The following is a 22,207-nucleotide window of genomic DNA, read 5'->3' on the forward strand; positions in this document are numbered from 1 at the left end:
CATCAGTCGTAAACATGTTATGATTAAAGTTGATAATATTGTAGAGAAAAACGCGTGCAAGGAGAAGGGGGGAATGACATATGGTATCAGTGTTTAAAATACTGATGTCATTATCATCTGCCTGCTTTATTATGATTTTTGAGAGTATAACGAAAGTATTTATTAGCAAAATGTTTAATGAAGATATACTACGTATAATTGACTTAGACGTTTTTTATCCGTTCCAGTAGATTTGAGAACGTCACACTCCATGAAATTGTAATTCATAATGAACCATATTCTCAGAATAATAACTAATGAAACGACAAAGTAGAGTATTTCGAAATATATTTGAAGTTCCAGGTTTAAAAAAGAAGGCTTTAATTAAATATAATCTACATACTAAAAAATAAAACATCATACATTTATGTTAAAAATACAAAATTAAACAATTGGAATCCTATAACTAATAACAATAAATTATATATACAGAATATTGAAATAATAGATTGATCCAAATAATATTTTCTTGTTCTGACATCGGAATCCAGTTAAATATGTCATAACTTTAGGTTGCAAGACACAAGCGAGACGTGGAGTTTAATCAAAAAGATAATCACCCCTCTTCTTCATGTGGAAGTTGCTTTATACAATTGTGCACAGGATAGATATATCTCTACCGATGAGATCTAACTAATTATTAATAATAAAGTAAATGTCAAAATCATAAAATTAGACAATAAATATAGTAATAAAAAAAATGTTAGAAATAAATATGTCTTAAAAATTTAGAGGAAAAGCTAATTATGTAGTAATATCCGGCGATATTACACCTTAATAATATAATATTAATATTGAATAATAAAGGCGGGAATGATAACGTTCTTGATTGATAGAAGAAGATGTATATTATTTAATCAATGATGCCATAAGTATTTCTTCTCTTTTCTTCGCACGCTTTTCTATTCTTACCAAAATTATCACCCTTAGTTATGGTATAACCTTGTATTTCTATTAGCCTTGGTACTACTGAATTAAGACCCTTTTAAATATCAGCTGCTTGTTATATGATGATGATTATTTGTTTATTTTTTTAGGGAGTAAGGAGATAAAGTGATTTACTGCTGTAAAGCGGAGAATCTTCTACACGTAAATTAGAATTAGTGTAGGGACAATATTATAATTATATTTAAATTCATATATATTTTTTTTATTATTCATTTTTAAAACAATTGACACCAAAGATAGGCGAGAATACTTACTTCATAGGGAGAAGTTAATACAACAACGACCTAATAAATGATGAGTGGGTGGACACAGTTCTGAAAACATTATTGCCGAAAGCCACTTTGCCGAATGCCGTTTTACCTAACGGACACTTCCTGAAAAAAAATACTAAATAAATTGGATGATGATTCATGCTGTAATACTATGTAATTATGATTCCATTCATATTACACCAATTTTAAAAGATATAAAACCAAGAAAAGGGTAATGCGTTTATTTCGTAATGTGTGAACTTTATAAAAAGTTATATGTATATATAACATTTAATTATATTATTACAATATTTAAATAATAATAAGTGTATCTTTCTATAAAGTATTTACATTTATTGTAACTATTATATTAGGTATATTAATAGCTATATTATATAAATGAAGAGAGTTAGTTTGTATAGACTATAATGATTAAATAGAGAAAATGTTGGATTGAGCATTAAAAACTAGACAGGAAATATAACCTGCCTTGAGTTGACATATTTTCTTATTATCCATCTTTTCATTTGTTCCTGAAGCTTTGGAAAGGAATAACAAATTATATGAAATGATACAAATATCTTAGTAAGCATATAGTCTGGGAGCCTACCACGCAAGATTTCACCACATAAGGTAAAGAAGGTTTGACCTCCTGAAATTACTTATGTCACATAGAACATTGATTTTTTTTTTTTTTTTGTCACTCTAACACTCCCTACTGGGTCTGGCCTCCACACCCCCATGAAAATAGCCTTTTTCTTTAAGGTACATGGACAAAACTTGCACCAATGTATAGTACTATGTCAGGACATCATAAAAAACGAAAACTAGCAAAAAAAATTCGCTAGGAAGGAGAGGTCAGACCCCTTTATAAGAGCATTATAACAATGCCAATCTCACCATATTTTTCTTTGTAATATTGTATTATAAACTTTATAAATATATATTTAAATAAAAATTAAAAAGACAATTGCCATGGATATTGTGGATTTAAAATCTCCTAGTCACTTTTTTCCCTTTCGTCACTAGTATTGTAATCTTCGTCAACTTGTACTTAAAGAAAAATACAAAAGAAACAAAATATCATTAAATCATTTTCTAAACAATGTTATCCATTTACCAGTTTTAAAATTGAGATAAAATGTAATTTTGATTATATGGCATTAGTAGGGAATTTAGTTGAACAAAATTCAGGCATGACAATTTTTCAGTTTTTAAACTGAATTCACCCTTTTTATCCAATTTATGAACAACCCCCCACTGGTAGCAACTATTTACATACTACCATCCATACTCCTGGTGAGATAATTCTGCTTGGGTCGATCTAATTGCAGTAAACCACCGTCTTGCAACTAAATGAGTGCGACGGACCATTTACATTCTTCCATCCATAATCCTGGGGAGATAAAAGATATTTCACACTCATTTAGTTGTATTTAGGAGTATGGATGGAAGAATGTAAATGGTTGCTACCAGTGGGTGTAGTTTGGTTTAATATTTTTCGTGTTGCTTTTCGCAAGGACTTTTGCTCTTTGTGTAGTAAAAGTTTGATTCTACTCCAATAAAAAGCCAACTTGATAATTAGAGAGTCAGAGACCATCTTGGGATATAGGTGTATCGATGCAGCATGAATCAACATCAAATATATTTATTATTTTTTTCCGATAAAGTGGTTATTCGGCAAACTATCATTCGGGAATGTGGCTTTCGGCAAAGTGTTCTATAACTTAAATTAAAATATACTGATATAAATCCTGTGAATTTTATAGCTGGCCCGTGTTGTTAGAATTGGTAATCTGAAGAATGAATTTCTTTTCCTAAGTAGTTGTCATTATTATTTAATTCTTGAGTAATGAGCTTCGTTTTCCACTAATTGAATTATATTAAAACCTGATTTAGCATTCGTGTGTACTCATAAAAGATGGAGAATAAACTTGAGGATTTTTAGCGGAGTTATAATTGTAAGTCCGTCTTGGACTCAGAGTAGAATTGATCCGACATCGGAGTAATTCTTGCCATTGTCCTTGTTTATTTCCTTCTCCCCCTCCTTCCTTTCACAGCTGATTGTAGCTAATCTAATGAAACGTCATGACAGCTAAACTGTCCTCTTCAAAAACATTCTTCAAATTGTCAGGCTTACCATTTTGAGGTTTTCGGTTTCTTTTTTAACATCCCCAAAATATACACGATATTTATTCATCACTAATAAATAATGAACAAAACAGATGAAAGAGGACATGCAATAACTGCTTTTCCTTTTCTAATCCCTAAATATTTAATCTTCACGTTCCCTTCTCGTTGCCTGGCATTGAGAGATAGTAGTATGAATTATTATTTCATTGAACAGAAAAGTTGCTCATACACGATCTGCATTATAGTAATTTATACATGTTGCGTGTCAACATAAGAGCAAGACCTAATCATTTATAATAGTATATTCATAGAGATAAAGAAGTTTATTGGGCGTGTCTTTCATGAAGAAGAACTTTTGAATAATTAAAGAAAGCTTCATATGTTCAATATGTTTACAATACAGTAAAACCTCGATAACTTGAAATAGATGACGTTCTAGGTTATTAAAATTAAACTAGGGCAAGTGAATATACATTGAATTAATGGATAAGAATCTGTACTTTTTCCGGGATATTGACAAAAAATTAGTGCCGCTCAAGAAATCCCTAGGGCACTTTCACTCACTACCCCCATTTTTAAGAACTCTCTAGCAGCCTCTCATGCTCAATCAAACTCTCAAATTTTTGTAGAAAATTTTTAATGAGCGATTAGTAATGAGAGCAGGCTGTCACTCATGAATTTTGTGCACAGCTCACTATTTTTTGGTTATGGAGAATGGTGGGAATATATCACGTCTTTGAAATTCCTTTCCAAGACGGAGTTAGAAGTACGTACAAAGTTAATCTCAAGATTTGTCATTCCAGGGAACACTGGAATTAATTTCGTTTAAGTGTTCCTCACCATATCATTAACAAGGGGGTTTCTTTTTTTATATATATTTCAAATATATAATGATTAATGATGAAAATCAAATCAAATGTAGAATGGGCATTTAAAAAAAAAACCAAAATCAACATGGTAACCTTGACAATTTGAAGAATGCTTTGGAGGAGATAAAGAATCATGCTCATGACGTGTCATTAGATCAGCTACAATCAGCTGTGACAAGGGAGGAAGAATGTAAACAGGGACATTGGCTAGAATGACTCCGATGTCGATCACCAATTCAACTCTTAGTACAGCTTGGACTTACAATTATATCTTTATAACAAATCCTCAGGGTTACGCTCCGTTTTTTATGATCACACACTAATGTTCAATTAGGTTTGGAATAAAATTGAATCTAGTCACATCACTAGCACCCATAAAAGACGGAGAGTAACCCTGAGGATTTGTTGTGGAGTTATAATTGTAAGTCCTTGTGGGGCTCCGTATAGAATTGGGATCGACATCGGAGAAATTAGTATTAGCTTATTTATATCCTTTTCTCCTTCCTCCCTCGTAACAACTGATTGGAGCTGATCTAATGAAACGTCATGAACATTATTCTTTCTCTCTTACTAAATATTCTTCAAATTGTCAGTGATACCATGTTATTTTTGGTTTCTTTTTTAGCATGTCCATTGTACACAGAATGTTCATCACTGAACGTAACGTTAATGACACAGGAAGTATTTGTCTGGGAAATAATTGTCCAGTGAGTATATGTCCTAGAATCGTAATTATATATATCTCAAAAATCCATTATTGCTAAAATAAATCATAACAGTGTTTCTTTCATCAATAGTTTCTAAATTACAATTTCACTTTTTCCTTGAATAAGTATCCAACTTGATGAGAAATTATAATTGATAATTTGTTTCCTCTACGTCAAAGATAGGCAGTCTGTATTTCCTCTTTGATAATATAAAATATTAATAAAACAAAGTGTATCTGTATATATGTATGTATGAAATCATAGTGCTCCCACATATATATCATTAACAATTTTGATCTAAGAAATAACAATGTAGTCGGTTTATTGAACTATTGCAGACGTGCGGATATAGTACCGAACGTAAGGGTCCAGTGTAGTGTTGAAAGATGGGCCTTATTTTTAAGCAGTTTGCCTTTGAAAAATTAGATTTGGCCTAAATTTTAAATAAATCTGTATTTAATAATTTTACCCATTTACATAAGTAGAGCTTTAAAACAAATTACCGAAACAAAACCCCAAGTGATTACTATTTGTAATAGGTAGTGGTCGTGTTGACACAATTTGTTGTCCACTAGAAGTGTTGAATATTAAGAGTTATAGTCTGACTCTAAAGTGTACTTAGTGATGCAAATCGAGTGTACTTTCGGCATGCTAAAAAAAAGAAAATCAAAATGGTAACCCTGACAATTTGAAGAATGATTTGGAGGAGAGCAGCTGTGCTGTCATGACGTTACATTAGATCAGCTACGATCAACTGTGACAAGGGAGGGGGATGGGGGAGAAGAAAATAAACAAGGACATTGGCAAGAAATATTCCAATGTCAATCGTCCAGAGCATTAGCTCGCTCAAGAAATCCTGACTATGCTCCCGCTCAGTTAATAATTTTGTGAGTGCCCTCTTGGTCGTTTTTTAAAAGTAATAAGCGCACTCCCAACCAATAAAAAATGAGCAACGCTCATTATTTCACTCGTATGAGGTATTATTAGAATTTGAAAACTCTTTATGATTGCAATTAAATTAACTTTTAGTGTTCTGTTCAGCGTTCAAGTCATAAAGTAGAAAAAATAAATTGGGGTTACAAGCTATATGTATTGCTGAATTGGTAGGCTATGGTATATTCTCTTATTAAAGCCTAGTGAAATAAAATTATACAGCTGATAATAAGTTTATATTTTAGGAATAGTCATAATTTGTAACGAATCTGAAACTATCCATACAAATCCAAGTTGCTAGAAATTCTATCAAATGAACTAATAAATTAGCTTTGATTCATTTGGTTCAAATAGGGTGTTGGGAATTATGTAGCATTATTCTAGATGTGAGGTAGTATCAATGTATAGTTGGAAATTAGAATGACCATGTCAGGGGCGTTGCAAGATTATATTTTTGGGAAGGCTTAGCTTTTTAATTTTTTTTTAAAGAAGAACCCAAAATTAAAATTTTTGGAAAAAAAAATTTCAAATATAAAATTTATTGAAAAACAATTTCGAATAATAAACTTTTAGGAGAAAAATTTCAAAAAATCCACTAATTCTCAAAAAAATACTCTTTTTTGGAGAAAAATTTCAAAAATTAAATTTAACATACTAAATTTTTCGGAAAAAAATTTAAAAAATCTTAGCTATACTTAAAAAATTAAATTTTTGGAAACAAATTTCAAATATAAAATTTTTAGAAAGAAAAAATTAAAAAATTCTACTTATTGTCAAAAATATTTTTTTAATTTTTAAATTTCAAAAATCAACAGCTGTTCTCAATAAATTAACTTTTTCTGAAAAAAAAATTCAAAAGTTTAATTTAAAATTTAAATTTTTTTGGAAAAAAATTTAGAAAATCTACAAAAAATGATTTTTTTTTCAAAAAATCCTATGCTGTTGACAATCAATTAAATTTTTTGGAAAAAGATTTTAAAAGTCCATAATTCTTTCCAAAAATTTCATTTTTTTTTTAAATTTCAAAAATCTACCGTTAAAAAATGTTTTTCGGGAAAAAATTCAATAACTAAATTTCAAATATTTTTTTTTGAAAAAAAAAATTGAAAAATTAAATATAAAAAATTAAGTATTCGAGTAAAAAGCTGGAAGAGGGCTGTAGCCTCCCTCCCTCCCAAATCGAGAAATTAAAAAAATCATAATTATGGAAAATAAACTTGCCCCCTCCCCCCAAAAAAAAAATATATAATTCGGGGGATCCCCCTGCATGTTGTAATTAAATTATACCTTTTGTGATGAAGAAATTTCATCTTATACAATTTGCTCGTATTAGTTGCAATTTTAAACAACATATATATATTTATATAATATATTGGTCACAAACAAGCATTCGTTTAATAAAATAACGGCCTACACAATGTAATACCTACGATTTGCTATTTCCCAATCATGAATGCCCATCTACGATTTACCTTTCTTTCCCTATATTATAATCTTAAAAATATATAAGCTATGAATATTTTCATTCATTAGTTTTGCCAAAAAAAATATAAAAAAATAAGTTGAAAAATAACATAGTAATATAGCTGAGACTCAGTATATTATGTTCATATATGTATATACCTAGTAATTGAGATAAGTTAATAACACTAATGGGGATCGATTCTCTTGTTTTTTCATTTTAATTGAATTCGATTAAATTAATTAAGATATTATATTATGCTTATCAAATTAGGCCTTGTAAATAACAAATAAGAGGGTTAGAGAGCGAGAGCGTATTATGATTGAAGAATAATTCTGTATGAAAAGTGAAGTAGGTAGGTATGGATAGGTAAATAATAGGTATACATCCTGAGTGTCTTGATCAGCTCATCATCTGACTACGACCTAAGTTGAAGTGGATTCTTTATTCATCCAGCCTATACGATATGAATATAAATATAATGAGGAGACTTGTTGCTAAATGAAGAGCTCTGATTGGTGGATTTCTCTTTTTTGACGTCACATCAAAGGTGGGATTTCTTGACCCTTCGTTCGTTGATCGTTCTTCCAAGCACTAAGGAGGAAGAACTCGCACAAAATGACGGATGAACACTCAGAGGCCTCCAAACTCCTGGAAGCAGCCTTGGAGCAGATGGATGGAATTATACAGGGAGCTAAATTCGATTTCCCCACTCCAACTCCTGAGGATCGCGTTGAGGAGCGACTGGTTTCGTCTGAGAGTGAAAAAGAGTCTCTTCGACTGGAAGTCTCTCTACTCAACACGCGCATCCATAAGCAAAGTGAACACATTTCCTCCACTTGTTTCCTTCATTCCAGTCCTTACTAATGATTTTGTTTTAGATGAGCGTATCAAGGAGCTTGAAAGTCTCCTTCGAGAGAGAGATGCGGAAATTGAAGGAAAGAATTCTCGCTCTGAGGGAAGCAACTCCTACCTCACGAATCAAATATCCGAACTGGATCGCATCAAAACGGAATATCAATTGAATCAACTCAAACTTACTTCACAGATCGCACAGCTTAAGAAGGAAAATTATGATCTCCGACAAAAGAACCTTAATCCATTGCATTTTAATCAAAAAGTACTGCTAAGTTTTGCTATTAATGATAAAATCATATTTAATTATTTTTATAGGAAACAAATGATGGCAGCAAATCCAATGAATCATCCCCTGATATCCCCGAAAATGTCATCAACAATAATCACATTGTTCATCGTGTCATTTCTCCGCAGGATGACATGGATCGTAGTATTCAACTTCCTCCTAAGGGTATCAAAAAAATACTTGGAAAGATGAAAAGAAGTAACTCGGGCTCGCACCTTGAAGACTCTCCCAATCTCAATGATACACGTCAACCCTTTCGACGGGGTGGTATCCGAGCAACAGTGGGTGGACGTCTTGAGGGAAAAATTGCTTCCACAACTCTTCCTTCCATCGCTAATCAGCTTCTTTCAAGAAAACCATTCATGGAATGGAATGTTGATACCCTATGTGTTTGGATGGAAACATTGGGTCTGTCAATGTATAACAATGAGATTCGTAAATGTATTGTTGATGGAAAGAATTTTTCCTCTTTAAATATAAATGGTAAGAAACTACTTTTTGCATTATAAATTAAAGCATTGTAAACATTTTTCATATTACATGAAATAATTTGAGTGTTTCTTCACGATGTTTAGAATATGAAGCAAAACTTGGTATGAAGAATCCACTTCATAGGAAAAAGGTTTATTTGGCCTTGAGTGCGAGAGTTGATGTTACCAAAAATGATACTCAAGGGCAACTGGATAATCAGTGGGTATTAAGATGGCTTGATGATGTAGGTCTTCCACAGTATAAAGAGATATTCTTGGAATGTAAGATAGATGGTAGAGTTCTCAACATGCTTACGATAGATGACCTTTTTTATATGAAAATTAGTAATCAACTCCATCATCTCAGTCTTAAAAGAGGGATTCAGGTTCTTAGACTTGCTAACTTTGACCCTAATTGTCTTGCTCGAAGATCCGCTTTCAAAGGAGATAAAGTTATTCAGGATGATCCAGAGGCTGTTAGTTTATGGTCAAATTTCAGAGTTATGGAATGGCTTAAGCAGGTGGACTTGAGTGAATATTCACCTAATCTCCGAGGCTCTGGAATCCATGGTGGGATTTTCATTTATGAATCAAGATTTGATGATGAAGTTCTTGCATCCATACTCTCTATTCCAAGCTCTAAAACTCTACTACGTCGCCATTTATCTATTAGGTTCAAAGAACTAGTTGGAAAGGAAGTTATGCAAGAAAAACGTATATCTAAGTCAGAATTCCAACCCCTTACTCCTACTACTAAAGCAAAATTTCCTAGCCGAGTCACTGCTGGACAATTTTCGTTAAAGAGGAAAAAATCAAAAAGTCTTTTTGATTACGATGACTTGCTATGTCCATTTACCAAATCTAATAATATTAAGACATAGTCTTTCTCGTGTCCTTTGCTAATCATGGTGCCTTTTAACAAGTATCTCAATCACTCAAGAGTAGCTAACATATATATATCAACAGTTTATATAAGTACTATATGATATATGTTATTACAGTGCCTATCACTATTTTTATTTCTTCCCAAGGTCCTCATCACTAATGTTCTTTATGATTGTAAAAAATTTAATTCCATAAAGATTTTGGAAACAAAAAATATAATATTGCACAAATTTATAATTTTGGTCTAAATATATTTTTATATATATATATGTAGGTATTATCACCAGTACGTGAGCTGAAATCTAATTTTATTTTTTTGTTATGAACAAGATATATGTATTTTTTTCGGAAATAAATCCAAAAGTCTAATTTTTATCAATTTAACACAAATACATAAAAATTAAGCCAATGTCTTCTATCTATTAATATCATCAGGGAGACTACAACTATAGTCAAGGTCCCCAGTAATCACAGTTCCATTTGTGGTACTTCCCTTATCCAAGTCATACTTCGTTTTTATTTTAACTGCCATTTGGGCATATGTTGTATTAACAACTTCGCTTCTCTCTTCATACCCCAAATTAAAGAAACTTTCTGGGATCTTTTCTTGTACTCGATAGAAGCCATCATTGGGTATGCTAAAAAGTAATGAGTGGTAATGATTATTATTTAAACATACCTCAAAGGAGGAGTATATATTATAGACTTAACTGATAGTCCTTGGGAGTATGGGCATAATATTTGAGAGTGTATGTCCATTTAGTTCCGGATTTTAACTTTTTTTGTCTCATGACTTTTTCCAGGGTATTTTTGAGTGTTTGAAAGACTGAGACTGTCGTTGATTGGAGCTCTTGTTTGGTGTTATTTAAAGATTGTCGATGTGAGACGGTCTCCTCCTCTGTGAAGGAAACGGACATGTCCAAATTATCATTTTCATATCCAAAGAAGAAGGAATAGTTCTCGATGGGTTCCTCAGGGGACTAGTGCCCCCAAAAATAAGGAGGTCATCAAAAATCACTATATAATGAATGAATTACCTTTTCATAGAAGCTGAGAATAAGTTGATTCAAATACTTTTTCCTGACAGCATCCATCGCATCCTTGATGAGCTCCACGACTTCTTTGATTTCTTCATGGCTGGATACGGCCTCTTTTTTAAAGGTATCCAAAAGTAATTGGGAACCAAAGGATCGAGATTCATAAATATCCTCGGATGGATAAGAGGAGAAGTAACCTCGAGCACGGAATATTTGTGCCACGGAGGACAGGATTACCTTTTCAATTAAGCGAAAACTCTGCTTCTCATTGCAGACGAGATCCGGTTTGACCTTGGTCGCCGTTGCAGACATGCTCTAAATAGAGAATATTCTTCGTATATAGGATTTCAAGGGAAAGTGTCAGTTAGGCTAATCCATACCCCGTATTCGGTATTTCAAATTGTCCGTTGTACTACCAAAATGTATTACAAATCCAGGGCGGGAAATTCAGGTTCTCTAGCTATTTCAAATCAAAGATTCAATATATGAACGAACGTAGCGCAATTAATAAAAATACCTACAACTAGGTACTTAAAAGGGGAATTAAGTTCAAATTTGAACTCTAAATCCTTAATGGAAACATACTGAATTAACACGATGAATACAATCATATTTATAATATAAAAACCACTAAGTTCATGGTTTTGGGAGAGGTACTTCAAAGATAAATTAATAAAAAAATTGGTACTTTTTGTCAATTAGGAACAGAGTAAATTACCTATTAGAATCAAATCCAATATTGATTTTTGTATTTTTATTCAAAGTTGCTAATATAATCATTAGTAATTTCTTTGAAAGTATTTGCCCTATCACCATTTAGTCGTCAAATTATCTTCCCTGTGTCTAATATCCTTAGTAGATATCAGATACCGTTGAACTAAAACACCTTAATAAATCAAAGAATCGAAGTATTGATTTAATTTTAGACGACTTCTACAGTTCTTATGGATTACAAAAATTCTTAGTCATGACTAATGATGCAGTTTAGCAGTGAGCGTTAACAAGATCAGATATTGTTCACAACGTAGGCATTTATCAAAACAGATTTCAATCATTTAAAAAAAAAAAATACATTGGACAGTAATGATAAAATGAACATGACAAATCACACAATTGAGAATCCGCTTTTGCCTTATTTATTTCCTGACTTTTTTTAAATATTTTTTATGTTATATATTTTAACAGATTTGTCGGAACTGCAACTCGCCAAGAGACCATTGGAACTCATCACAAGCTTTTTAACAGTTTTATGATGCGGATGACAAGTATATTCGATCTTTAATTCATTATTACTGAAGCTTAATAAAGAAACCTTTCCATTTTCAAGCCCAACTGCGATCTCATAATCTTCTCCTTCATGAGGAACAAATACACCAGATGTAACAGAATCCTCCATTAATAAAATTGTCACTAGCTCTACCGCTTTTTTCTCAGAAAGAACTTTCCATACTGCAATTTTCTTATCTCTGGAAGTGGTGAAGAAATATTTAGAGTCCCTAGAAAAACCAACCGACCAAATTAAACGTTGATGAGGATATCCTTTGCCCTTTACTGAAGGTGAACTGATTGGAGTGAATGAACCCTCTTCAGATTTTTCGAATAAAGCCCAACTACGATCTCTCGATCCAGAAAGGAGGTATCTATCACAAGGAGAAAAATCCATTGCAGTTACTGTAAGTCCATGGTGTTCCAGCTTTTGCTTCAGAGACCAATCGGTAGTATTCCATAAAATGATTGAGGCATGTTCAGCCTGCTTTGCTTTGCATACTGATGCAACTAAGGAGCCTGATGAATTAGAGGCTAGTCGAAATATTTCATAACCATGTGCATATAATTTGCGAATTTCAGGCCAAAGTGTATTTTGAATCAATGTTTCTTCAGGTGGTGGATCTGAGTACGATGAATCAACAAAATAAAATTCAGGAAATTGATCTTTAACGTGCTTGGTATCTTCGTTTTCAGGGACAGAACTACTTCCCTCAAACACCGCCTTGTTCGATAATCCAAGGGATGGAACAGAGGCTCCCTGTGCAAAACGACTAATTTCAGAGCGATCCAGATTTTTCTTTGTGATTAAACTCAAATTCACCAAAAAATTTCTAGTTGCTTGGAATGCACGAACAACCTTCTCCTCAGCACCCAAAACGAAACTGTGATCGGAGAGAACGGCTAAACAGGATAAATCATGTCCATGAACATTGGGGCGAGCAATTTCATGCCATTGGACTCCAAAAGAACTTTGCCATGGTGCATGAATCCGTGTTGTTTGGTCTGAGCTTACACTCAACAAATAACTAGATAAGGAAGGATATAAATTAATTATGGGATTGAAATTTGGTTTTACAAAGAAAATCATACTCTACCTTCCATTTTGCTCCCAACCAATATCCTCTACAGGGCCAAAATGTCCACCAGCAGCTACTCCTGGATTCCACCTATTGTCTTCTTCGTACCAATAATGCAAAGCTCCATTAAAGCTATATCCAATAATGTGTTCTCCATCACGACCAAACTGACACCCAAGAAAGCCTAGAGTGTTTCCACCGATCTCACCTACCCTCATTTTTTCAATCCAAATATTATCTTCACTTCCAATTTGTGGAGCTTCCCAAATGAGCATGGTTTTGTCTAGGGAGCATGATAAGAGCGTTGGAGTGGATTTTGACCTTTTAAAATCAAGAATGATGTAAGTCTATATAATATAGTTTATTAGAATCTAATGGATTAATCTTACTTTCCCCAATGAATTTCATACACTTTATCTTCATGTCCATACAAAATGGTTTCAAGGGATAAGGTAAATTGGATTTGTTCGTCCCCACACTTAATAATTATTTCCTCCATTTTTAGTGCGACTTTATCTTCCAATGTAAGATCATATTCGTTTTCGTCCAAATTAAATAAATCTTTATTCGTTGACGGATCCCCATCGACATCTTTCCCCTCATTTTTGTCAACTTTTACATTGTCTTCAGGTTTTTGTTTTATTTTACCGTCATCCTTCACTGTCTCACCTTCCTTTACACAAATGTTCCATATCCGTATAAACCCATCTTGCCCACTCGTTGCAATTAAATTCAAACTTTTATCGTCAGAGAAAATGTCAATCCCTTGTATCCAATCTTCATGTCCCTTCATTACATGTGCAGGATCTTTTTCAAAAGTGGTTTTCGAGCTAAACCACGAGTGCAAATATATTTTGGAATCGTCTCGACTATATAACAAACAGGGTACAGACTTCCCTTCCTCGTAAAATAAATTTCCTAATTTGACATCCAATGCATATCCAGTGTGGAAGTCAAGAGAGAAGACGACTTCTGGATTTTCATCAGCATTATTACTGGGCACTATATGAGAGACTTTGAGTGTGGAATCCCCAGATGTAGAGGCAATCAAAATAGAGCCATCACTTGGTAGAAGGAGAACAGAGATGGACGTGACGGACTTGGAGTGATTCTTAAGAGAACTCATGATCTTAAATGTCTTTTCATCTCCCGCTCTCTCCCAGAGGACAATGGATCCATCTGATGAACCAGATACAAAACGGGACTCATCGATCCATTTCACGCAATTGACTCGCTCAGAGTGACCTCCAGATATGACAGACACCACATTAATACTCTTGTTCCCAATCTTTGCTTGAACAATGGCGTTGCTGGATCCGTAGAGCATGAAGTCTCCATTCAATGACATGCATTTCGGAGTGCGATTCACATTCGAGGAGTGATAAATTTCATCCAATTTCATTGTGATTGTCAAGTCTCAATTGATTCCAATCCAACTAGTAATTCTAACTCCCTTCCTCAATCAGTCCTACCTATACAGTATAATAAAATCATACATTATTGCCTATTGGGTTATTTTACTAAGTTATTTGTCAAGACAATATTAATTATGGTTACTTATTCGTTTATTAATTAATAATTTAGATACGTTACAATTCACAAATAATGAATAATCCAAAATACCTTAATCAGGGGGTGTAAATAGGTTCCTGGGATGAATATTCTATTGAGTGTGGAATTTCGTTGAAACACAAATCAGGTCAAATCACATATATTTGTTGGATAAGCCCGTAACTCAGAATTATTCCATTTCTTCTAGGCTCAAACTTCTAAAAAATTATCACACATTTTCATAATATGACGTCACCGTTCTTTTGAATGTTATGTTTATAAAAATGCGCCATCTAGGTATGTTAAATGCTAAATTGATTTAATTTAAATCCTAAGCTTAAATAAACTTTAATAGATGTAACTTTTTTACAGTTTTTATTAGTTTAATAATTATTCGCTAAAAATGGAGTAAGTTGAGTTTTTGATATAAAAATGATTATCCTTCTCTGCGTCTTCAATTCAATAGTACGGCTTGTTATTGTAGATAGCGCTTTTGTATGTTGATCTTTATTGTTTACCATAAGCTGAAAAAAATAATATAATTTAATATATATATATAAAAGAGATTTTGTGTGTGGAGATGTCCTTTACACGTTCCCACTCCGTTGAACCTAAGGGGCTAAAATTTTGCAGGGGTCTCTCTTTTAAGCTCGGGAGTGCTAAGACTGGGGTGTCATATAAGGGGGCTTATGCTATGCCCAAAACACAAAAACCGTTTTTTTGCAGCTCATGGAGACTAGATAGGGGTTTGAATTATTTATCAAAAAGAGATTTGTGTTTCAAACAACAACCATACGAATAACTACGTTTTCTAAATTTATGCCAAATCAAAAAAGTTAGGGGCAAAAAAAGAAATCGGTGAAAATTGCAATTTCGTTTATTTCAGGGGCAAAAAAATGAACCTCCAATAGAATATGGGATTAGTATATAGAATAAAGTTTGTAGAAATTTGTCTGGAGATTGGTTTGCATATAAATTTACCAAATAAAAATTGATGTTTAACTCAAATATCTGTCATTTTCTGAATAATTTTTCTCTCTTCCCCCCCCCAATTTTTTTCCCATCAAACGTCAATTTTCAATATTTTTAAAAGAAATGTCGCAAAACTATGTATACGTTTTGGACATAAAATTGGAGACTAACTGTTCAGTGAAATATTTTCGAGGTTTATTTTTTCGACAACATGTGGACTTCTCATCTACACAATTAGTTAGATGCATATATGTTGGTATGTTATTTGAAGTTTATAACACATTATTTTTTTTATATTCATAATAATAATGCTAAGGTTACAAGAGACAATAATAAGAGTAATTTTTTTTTCGGGGGGCCCCCCGAAAAGTTGCTATGATGAGACGTTGTAAATTACCTTTTCTTAACCGGATTGATATAGTCTGAAGAATCCAAGAGAAATAGAATTAGAGTTATCAGGATCTTTTTCGACAACAACGAAACATTCATATTATAATTATTAGAACATGTAGTATTAGTTCATGTAGTAGAAGTATTTTCTGATTATTTTTTAAATTTTCTTAATTAATTTGAGTATTTTCAATGTGATTTTCCTCTCCCTCCTTAGCCCGAGCAACGCCGGTTAATCATTAGTTAGTAAATTATAAAACAAATTTACTCGTATATAACATATTTTATTTGAGATGTGAAGAGGAAACTTAGTTTATTGCAAAATAATATAAGCATTTCATGCATATTATCATATATAATAAAACATTGTGTATTATATTATGTATTAACATTTGCCAATAACGGTTATTTACATATTATAAGTTCAAACATTTTATTAATTATTAAAGTACATTTAAACGTGATTAACAATTTAAATAAGGAATTATACAAGTAAAATAGGGTCGAATTTAAGTTTTTGATTCAGTTTCAAATATAATATTTTTTTCTTTTAAATACTTAAATATAGACCATACAGAATCAAATAATACACCTTAGAAAGAGAATCTTTAGATGAAGATCAGCTATAATTCCATAGCTATTAACAGAAAATTATATTTTTTTTGAAAAAATTTCAAGTATTAAATTATTTTGAAAAAAAAAAAAAAAATCAAAAATCCACAGCTATTTACAAAAAATTAAATTATTTTGAAAAAATATTTCAAATATTAAATTTTTTTGGAAAAAATTAACAAAAATATAAATATGGGGAGAAAAAATTCAAACATTTACTGTTGTTCTTTATGGTAAAAAAAAATTAAATTTCAAATATTAAATTTGTCCATAGTTATTCAAAGAAAATTATTTTTTTTCAGAAATTTAAAAAATGGAAATTTCAAATATTAAAAATTTCAATAATCCACTGCTATTCACAAAAGAATTCAAATATTAAATTTTTTGAAATATTTTTCAAAAATTCACAGCTATTAATAAAAAAATTTAATTTTTGGAAAAAAAAATCAAATATTAAATTTTTTGCTCTGCTCCATAATTTGCCCCAATTTTTTCATCCTGACTAAAACAAATTCTAGTAAAAAGGAAAAATTCCTTAATTGAGGGGGCATAAGCATCTGAAAGGTATAATTTTTTAAGTAATTCTTTAATGGAAAGCTTATAGATTAATTTTCAACTACTAAATAATGCTGCGTCCTTGATTAAATTGATAACTAAGACCTGTAATGATAACATAGAAGCATGAAACATTTGACATGTTCTTCCAATTTCTTGGACGAGTTTCCAAACATAAAAATAAACCCCTTTGATCCTAACCTACTCTGCTTATGATATCAACTAATAGTTTATGAAAATGCTTTGTATTTTTAATTATGATCAGACCATATTCCTAGGCTTTGGAGGGAAGTTTGTTTTTTTGGTAATAAGTTGATTTTTTTCATAAAACAAGATTGATTCCCCATGTTACAATTTTTCTAAGGTATGAGTTGTCGATTCGAAAATGTAACCAAAAAAAAAAAAATATTATGATTGTACTAATAGAAAAAGGGTAAACGTATATTAAATATGAATTAAAAAAGGGAATTCGGAAGACGGTGAGCTAGTTAATCTAGTATGTATCATCAATCTTCATTATGGTTCAAGTTAGCAATAACAATAACAATAGAAAATCACACGGTCAAACATTTGAAAAAATTGCTTTATATTTACCGATATCAGTATTTTCACATGGTCAATTATACATTGCATTTGCAAGAGTGTCATAAGGGGGTGCAAGTTTGATTATATTTACATCAAATATACAAACACAACAAAAAATGTTGTATACAAGAAGGTTTTACAGTAGAAATTGTCGTATTAGGTATATAATTATAGTTTATTGTCAATCGTTTTAGTTTAGAATTTGAATTTAAATAAGCTAAATATAAATCAAAACTATTTAATTTTTCATTGGCTATCTTTAAGAATGTGTGTTTGTGCTAGTATGGTAATAAAATAATTTATGATAAAAAATGCTCGAAAACTTAGAAGAAACAAATTTAACACAAACTAAACGTGAAAAAAGGTGTTCTAAACACATACGGTGGGTAGGTTTGTTTCGGTCCTTATTTAGGACCAAGGAACGCGTTCCAGTCGAGTCGAGTCCAATCCCACTTATCGGTACTTAAAGAACGTAAAGTCGATCCCTCGTTACGTAAATGAGTGTGTTTTTACTTTTTTAATTATTACGTTATATAATATAATAAATTATATAATCAAGTAACTATATAATATGTTCGTAATATACTGAAAAAAATCCTATTTTTTGCAAGGTATGTGCAATAATCTTAATACATAATTCATATATCTTAGTTGGCTTAAATATCCATCGATATTTTTATGAAAAATTCTAAGGACTAACAGTTAAGGACCGGTCCCAAGGAATGGTCCAAAGGACCGGTTTCAATAATAAACAGTCCTAAGGACCGATATGACCTAAGACTATAGTCATTTGATGCCAGGTCTGGACTGCAGATTGGATGCATAAAAACTTCCCTTTTGAGCTCCTGGATCTTCTGGCGCATCATCAACGATATGAGCGGCGTGAGGTTGTATTAATTATTGTATGTTGTCTCCTATTCCTTCATGCTGACCGCTTCTGTTAGATTGTCAGCTTCAAACTGTGAGTTGTTCGAAGGAGAGGGCAATTTTGAGCGAAACAACTCCTTCTCAAACCACTGTTATGCAACACGAACCGAAAGAGTATCAGTCCCTTATACATCCGAAATTTTCTCTAAATTTTCTTGGTCGCTTTCGATGCATTTTTCCATTAGAGGTAGTAAACATGTATAATATGGGGAATTTCTTCCTTTCCTACATACTTGACGCACGATAATTCACGACTGAACCGATCAAGGACAAAAGTGTTTGTAGTATACACTCTCACCTTTACAACACATTATTGTAAGATCTCATGTGACCAATAATGAACCAGATATACTTAGTTTAGAAATTTAAATGTTTGGAAAATTATTTTATTAAATTGCAAACATTAAATTTTCTTCTAAAAAGCAAAAACTCCTTAATTTTGGAGGGTGCTATTTTTTCATAACCTAGCAAAGTTATAAATAGTTAAGTACTAGATTTAAATTTAAAAATCATTTCTCCAATGCCGATCCCCATTCCAGAAAAAACACCCGATTCCCATTAATCATCCCATCATTTCTTTAAAGTATTTTTTTTGATGATCTAACTTTCTAAGATCGATTGTCTATTGATGCACTAGGAGCATTTTGAATGTAGTATCGAATACTTAGCACTATTTCTGTTTGTTTTTACTATGGTTCTCTTATTTATATCATAATTTATATGAGCTTTCTGTACACAGGAGCCCCTGCATAAAACGGTTTCAAGCACCGCGGATTTTGTTATATTGCGGTGTTTCAAATTATTCTTATTCCCCATATAGTGGGGTATATTCCCCTCATATCGTAGAAGTGTATAACTTTGTATAGGGGGAGTGTCCTGTTAGTATTTGATTTGATACCTAGATTGAAAATTTTGGTTATTAATTATTATACAAATTTGAGCTTAAAAAGGTTGCTAAATAAATATTGGTTAGTTCCGATTATTTAAATTTTACAGTATTGAAATGAGTAGATTAAAAGTCAAGTACATACCCAATTAATATTAAATTTTACAAGTATTTTGTCTGGCATACATTATTTTGAATAATTTATGATGAATAAAATGTTTTTATATAAATCATACTAACATAACAATGGAAAAATATTACAAAGTGGACATTGACAAATATTTTCTCTCTTTTTATAGCTTTTAGTACTGAAAAAGTCCCCATACTGAGAGCCCAAGCAGAAGGTATGGAGGATTTCGGAGGGAGAACAGGAACTACTGTTATACAGAGAATAACCTTCTACATTTAAAATAGCATTAGTGCAGGGAAAAATATTGTTATTATATTCAATTTCATATATATTTATTTTTGTTATCCATTTTTAAATCATTTTACAGCAAAGATAGGCGAGAATTCTTCTTTTAGAGGGAGATGTTATCAAACGTACGACTTATTCAATAATGAACAAAAAAAAGAAAAGAGCATCCGCATAAAACCGTTTTTCCTTTTCTAATCGCTATACTTTATTTTTAGTCTTAAGTCTTCATCAGAGTTGATATCATTACAAGGAAAAAAAAGAATGAGAGAGTCAGACATATGGTACTTCTGAATTGTTAATATCAGGTGCTTGTTATATTATTTAGGAGGGGGGTATGATTATTATCATTGTATTTAAATTCATATTTATTTAACTTACTATGGATTTTTTAAACAATTTACACCAAAGATTGGCAATAATACTAACTCCAAAGGGAGAAGTTAACACCACGACAACCTATTCAATAATGAATAGAAAAGAATAAAGTTTTGAAGTTTTGACAGGTCCCGTCATAAATCTTAACAACGTGTTCGAGTCGGACGCAGAAGCCGTCCATAGAACATTTTCTTTCTAAATGATTTCGTCATTAATCAATCTTCACCCATTTTTATAAGAATAATAAATACTTTTTATTTATCTCAAATTGTTCCAAGGAAGCTGATAAATCCTATTGAAAACCCAAACCATATAAACCCCTGACGATTAATTCATGAGACATGGAGTAATTTTTTTTTTGAAGTCAACAAGAAACGCTACTAAATTATTTTCTTCTTTCATGGAAAAATCGTAGGTTTGAGGAAGGTAAATCCTTTCCTCTTATCCCGTTCATTAATCCCTTCTATGATACACAAATATTGGACGGTAAAAGAGTCTGTTGTTAAGGATACCCATAAGTATTTTGTATGAGGTATTTAGATGGGCTATGGGTCTACTTTTAGATATTTAAACGGTCCTTATCTTTTTTTGAGCATCAATACTAGAATAACTTCCCCTCCCCCCATTAATTTTGGAACTAAACCTGGAGTGTGCATTTCGCGATAAGATGTCCCAAGGATTGAAGTGAGTTTCTTAGCAAAAATTTTATTTTAATAAAATTTAAAAGGGAGACTAGATGTCCTGCGAGATTTATATTTCATTTTATAACTCCTATGGAAGAATTTCTTTTTTGGTTATGAGTGACTCCATCTCAATAATTTTTTTTTCTTTGTTAACATGTGTATCTATAGATCTCTATTATTATAAAATCCATCACAAGGAAGGGTATACTTTATGTTCTTTTGAATGAGCTCAGATTTTGCTTTTAATGCTCTACCAATCAAAGAATAATATTTTTTATTAATTAATTATTTGAATGAAACTTACTATATAATGATCTTTTACAAACAAGTACCGAAGTTGATACTTTATATTTGAAGGACAAATTCATCAGTTTTATAATTAATAACATAATATTTTGAACATTTACGCTAGAAAATCCTTTAATATAAATCTACTTTGATTTTGAATTGTATAACATACACTAAGTCAATCCATCATTTTTTCCTCAAAAACATATTTTTAGTATTTCAAATATTATCCCAAAATGGAAGAGTTGCTTAAAAAACAAGATAATGTTGGTATAAAATTACAACTACGAAAAATATTATAGGCTTATCATTGAACAAAGTTCATATCAGTTCACCAAGTTGAATGAATCATCAAAAATTATGTTTTTCACCACATCAGTTTGCGTAGTTGGAGCTTGTGCTACTCCAGATAGTTTAAGAACTCATTGGGTATGCCTATTGGGCATTAAAAACAAACAAAAAAGTAAAAACCCTTAGCGGCAATGATGGCTTCAAAGCAGCGCCGGAAGGCTTGGTACCGCTGTAAATGTAGACCTATCTAATGGTCTCCCAGTACTGCCTGACAGTGGCTTTGAGGGTCTCAGCGTTTGGATGATGCACCTAAAAAATATGGGGCAAAAGGTTAAAAAAATATTTCAAAAGAACTCTAAAGACTAATTAAAATAAGTCTTTCATTGCTGGAGTCAAAAGTGGCCTTTCCACCCACACGAGGCTCTTTCCATCCACTTTTGTGATAGCTCTC

General features: G+C 31.8%; 3 protein-coding genes across 3 annotated transcripts; 1 reads left to right on the forward strand and 2 right to left on the reverse strand.

The window, feature by feature from the left end:
- The first annotated feature begins 7,254 nt into the window (after positions 1-7,254).
- On the forward strand, positions 7,255-10,241 carry LOC121129952 (liprin-beta-2). Its single transcript, XM_040725661.2, has 4 exons — positions 7,255-8,162; positions 8,224-8,462; positions 8,516-8,969; positions 9,062-10,241. Exons 1-4 carry the CDS (start codon positions 7,961-7,963, stop codon positions 9,835-9,837), a joined length of 1,671 nt encoding a protein of 556 aa, XP_040581595.1. The 5' UTR covers positions 7,255-7,960; the 3' UTR covers positions 9,838-10,241.
- On the reverse strand, positions 10,072-11,859 carry LOC121129953 (uncharacterized). Its single transcript, XM_040725662.2, has 3 exons — positions 10,879-11,859; positions 10,553-10,821; positions 10,072-10,479 (listed from the first exon to the last, which is right to left on the reverse strand). Exons 1-3 carry the CDS (start codon positions 11,188-11,190, stop codon positions 10,257-10,259), a joined length of 804 nt encoding a protein of 267 aa, XP_040581596.1. The 5' UTR covers positions 11,191-11,859; the 3' UTR covers positions 10,072-10,256.
- Positions 11,860-11,991: 132 nt separating this feature from the next.
- On the reverse strand, positions 11,992-15,395 carry Elp2 (elongator complex protein 2). Its single transcript, XM_040725660.2, has 4 exons — positions 14,847-15,395; positions 13,613-14,695; positions 13,242-13,544; positions 11,992-13,172 (listed from the first exon to the last, which is right to left on the reverse strand). The coding sequence occupies exons 2-4, from the start codon at positions 14,623-14,625 to the stop codon at positions 12,032-12,034; spliced, it is 2,457 nt and encodes an 818-aa protein (XP_040581594.1). The 5' UTR covers positions 14,626-14,695; positions 14,847-15,395; the 3' UTR covers positions 11,992-12,031.
- Between the last annotated feature and the right edge of the window lie 6,812 nt (positions 15,396-22,207).

The sequence above is a fragment of the Lepeophtheirus salmonis genome, chromosome 14 (assembly GCF_016086655.4).
Source record: "Lepeophtheirus salmonis chromosome 14, UVic_Lsal_1.4, whole genome shotgun sequence".
NCBI classification, from domain to species: Eukaryota; Metazoa; Arthropoda; class Copepoda; order Siphonostomatoida; family Caligidae; genus Lepeophtheirus; species Lepeophtheirus salmonis.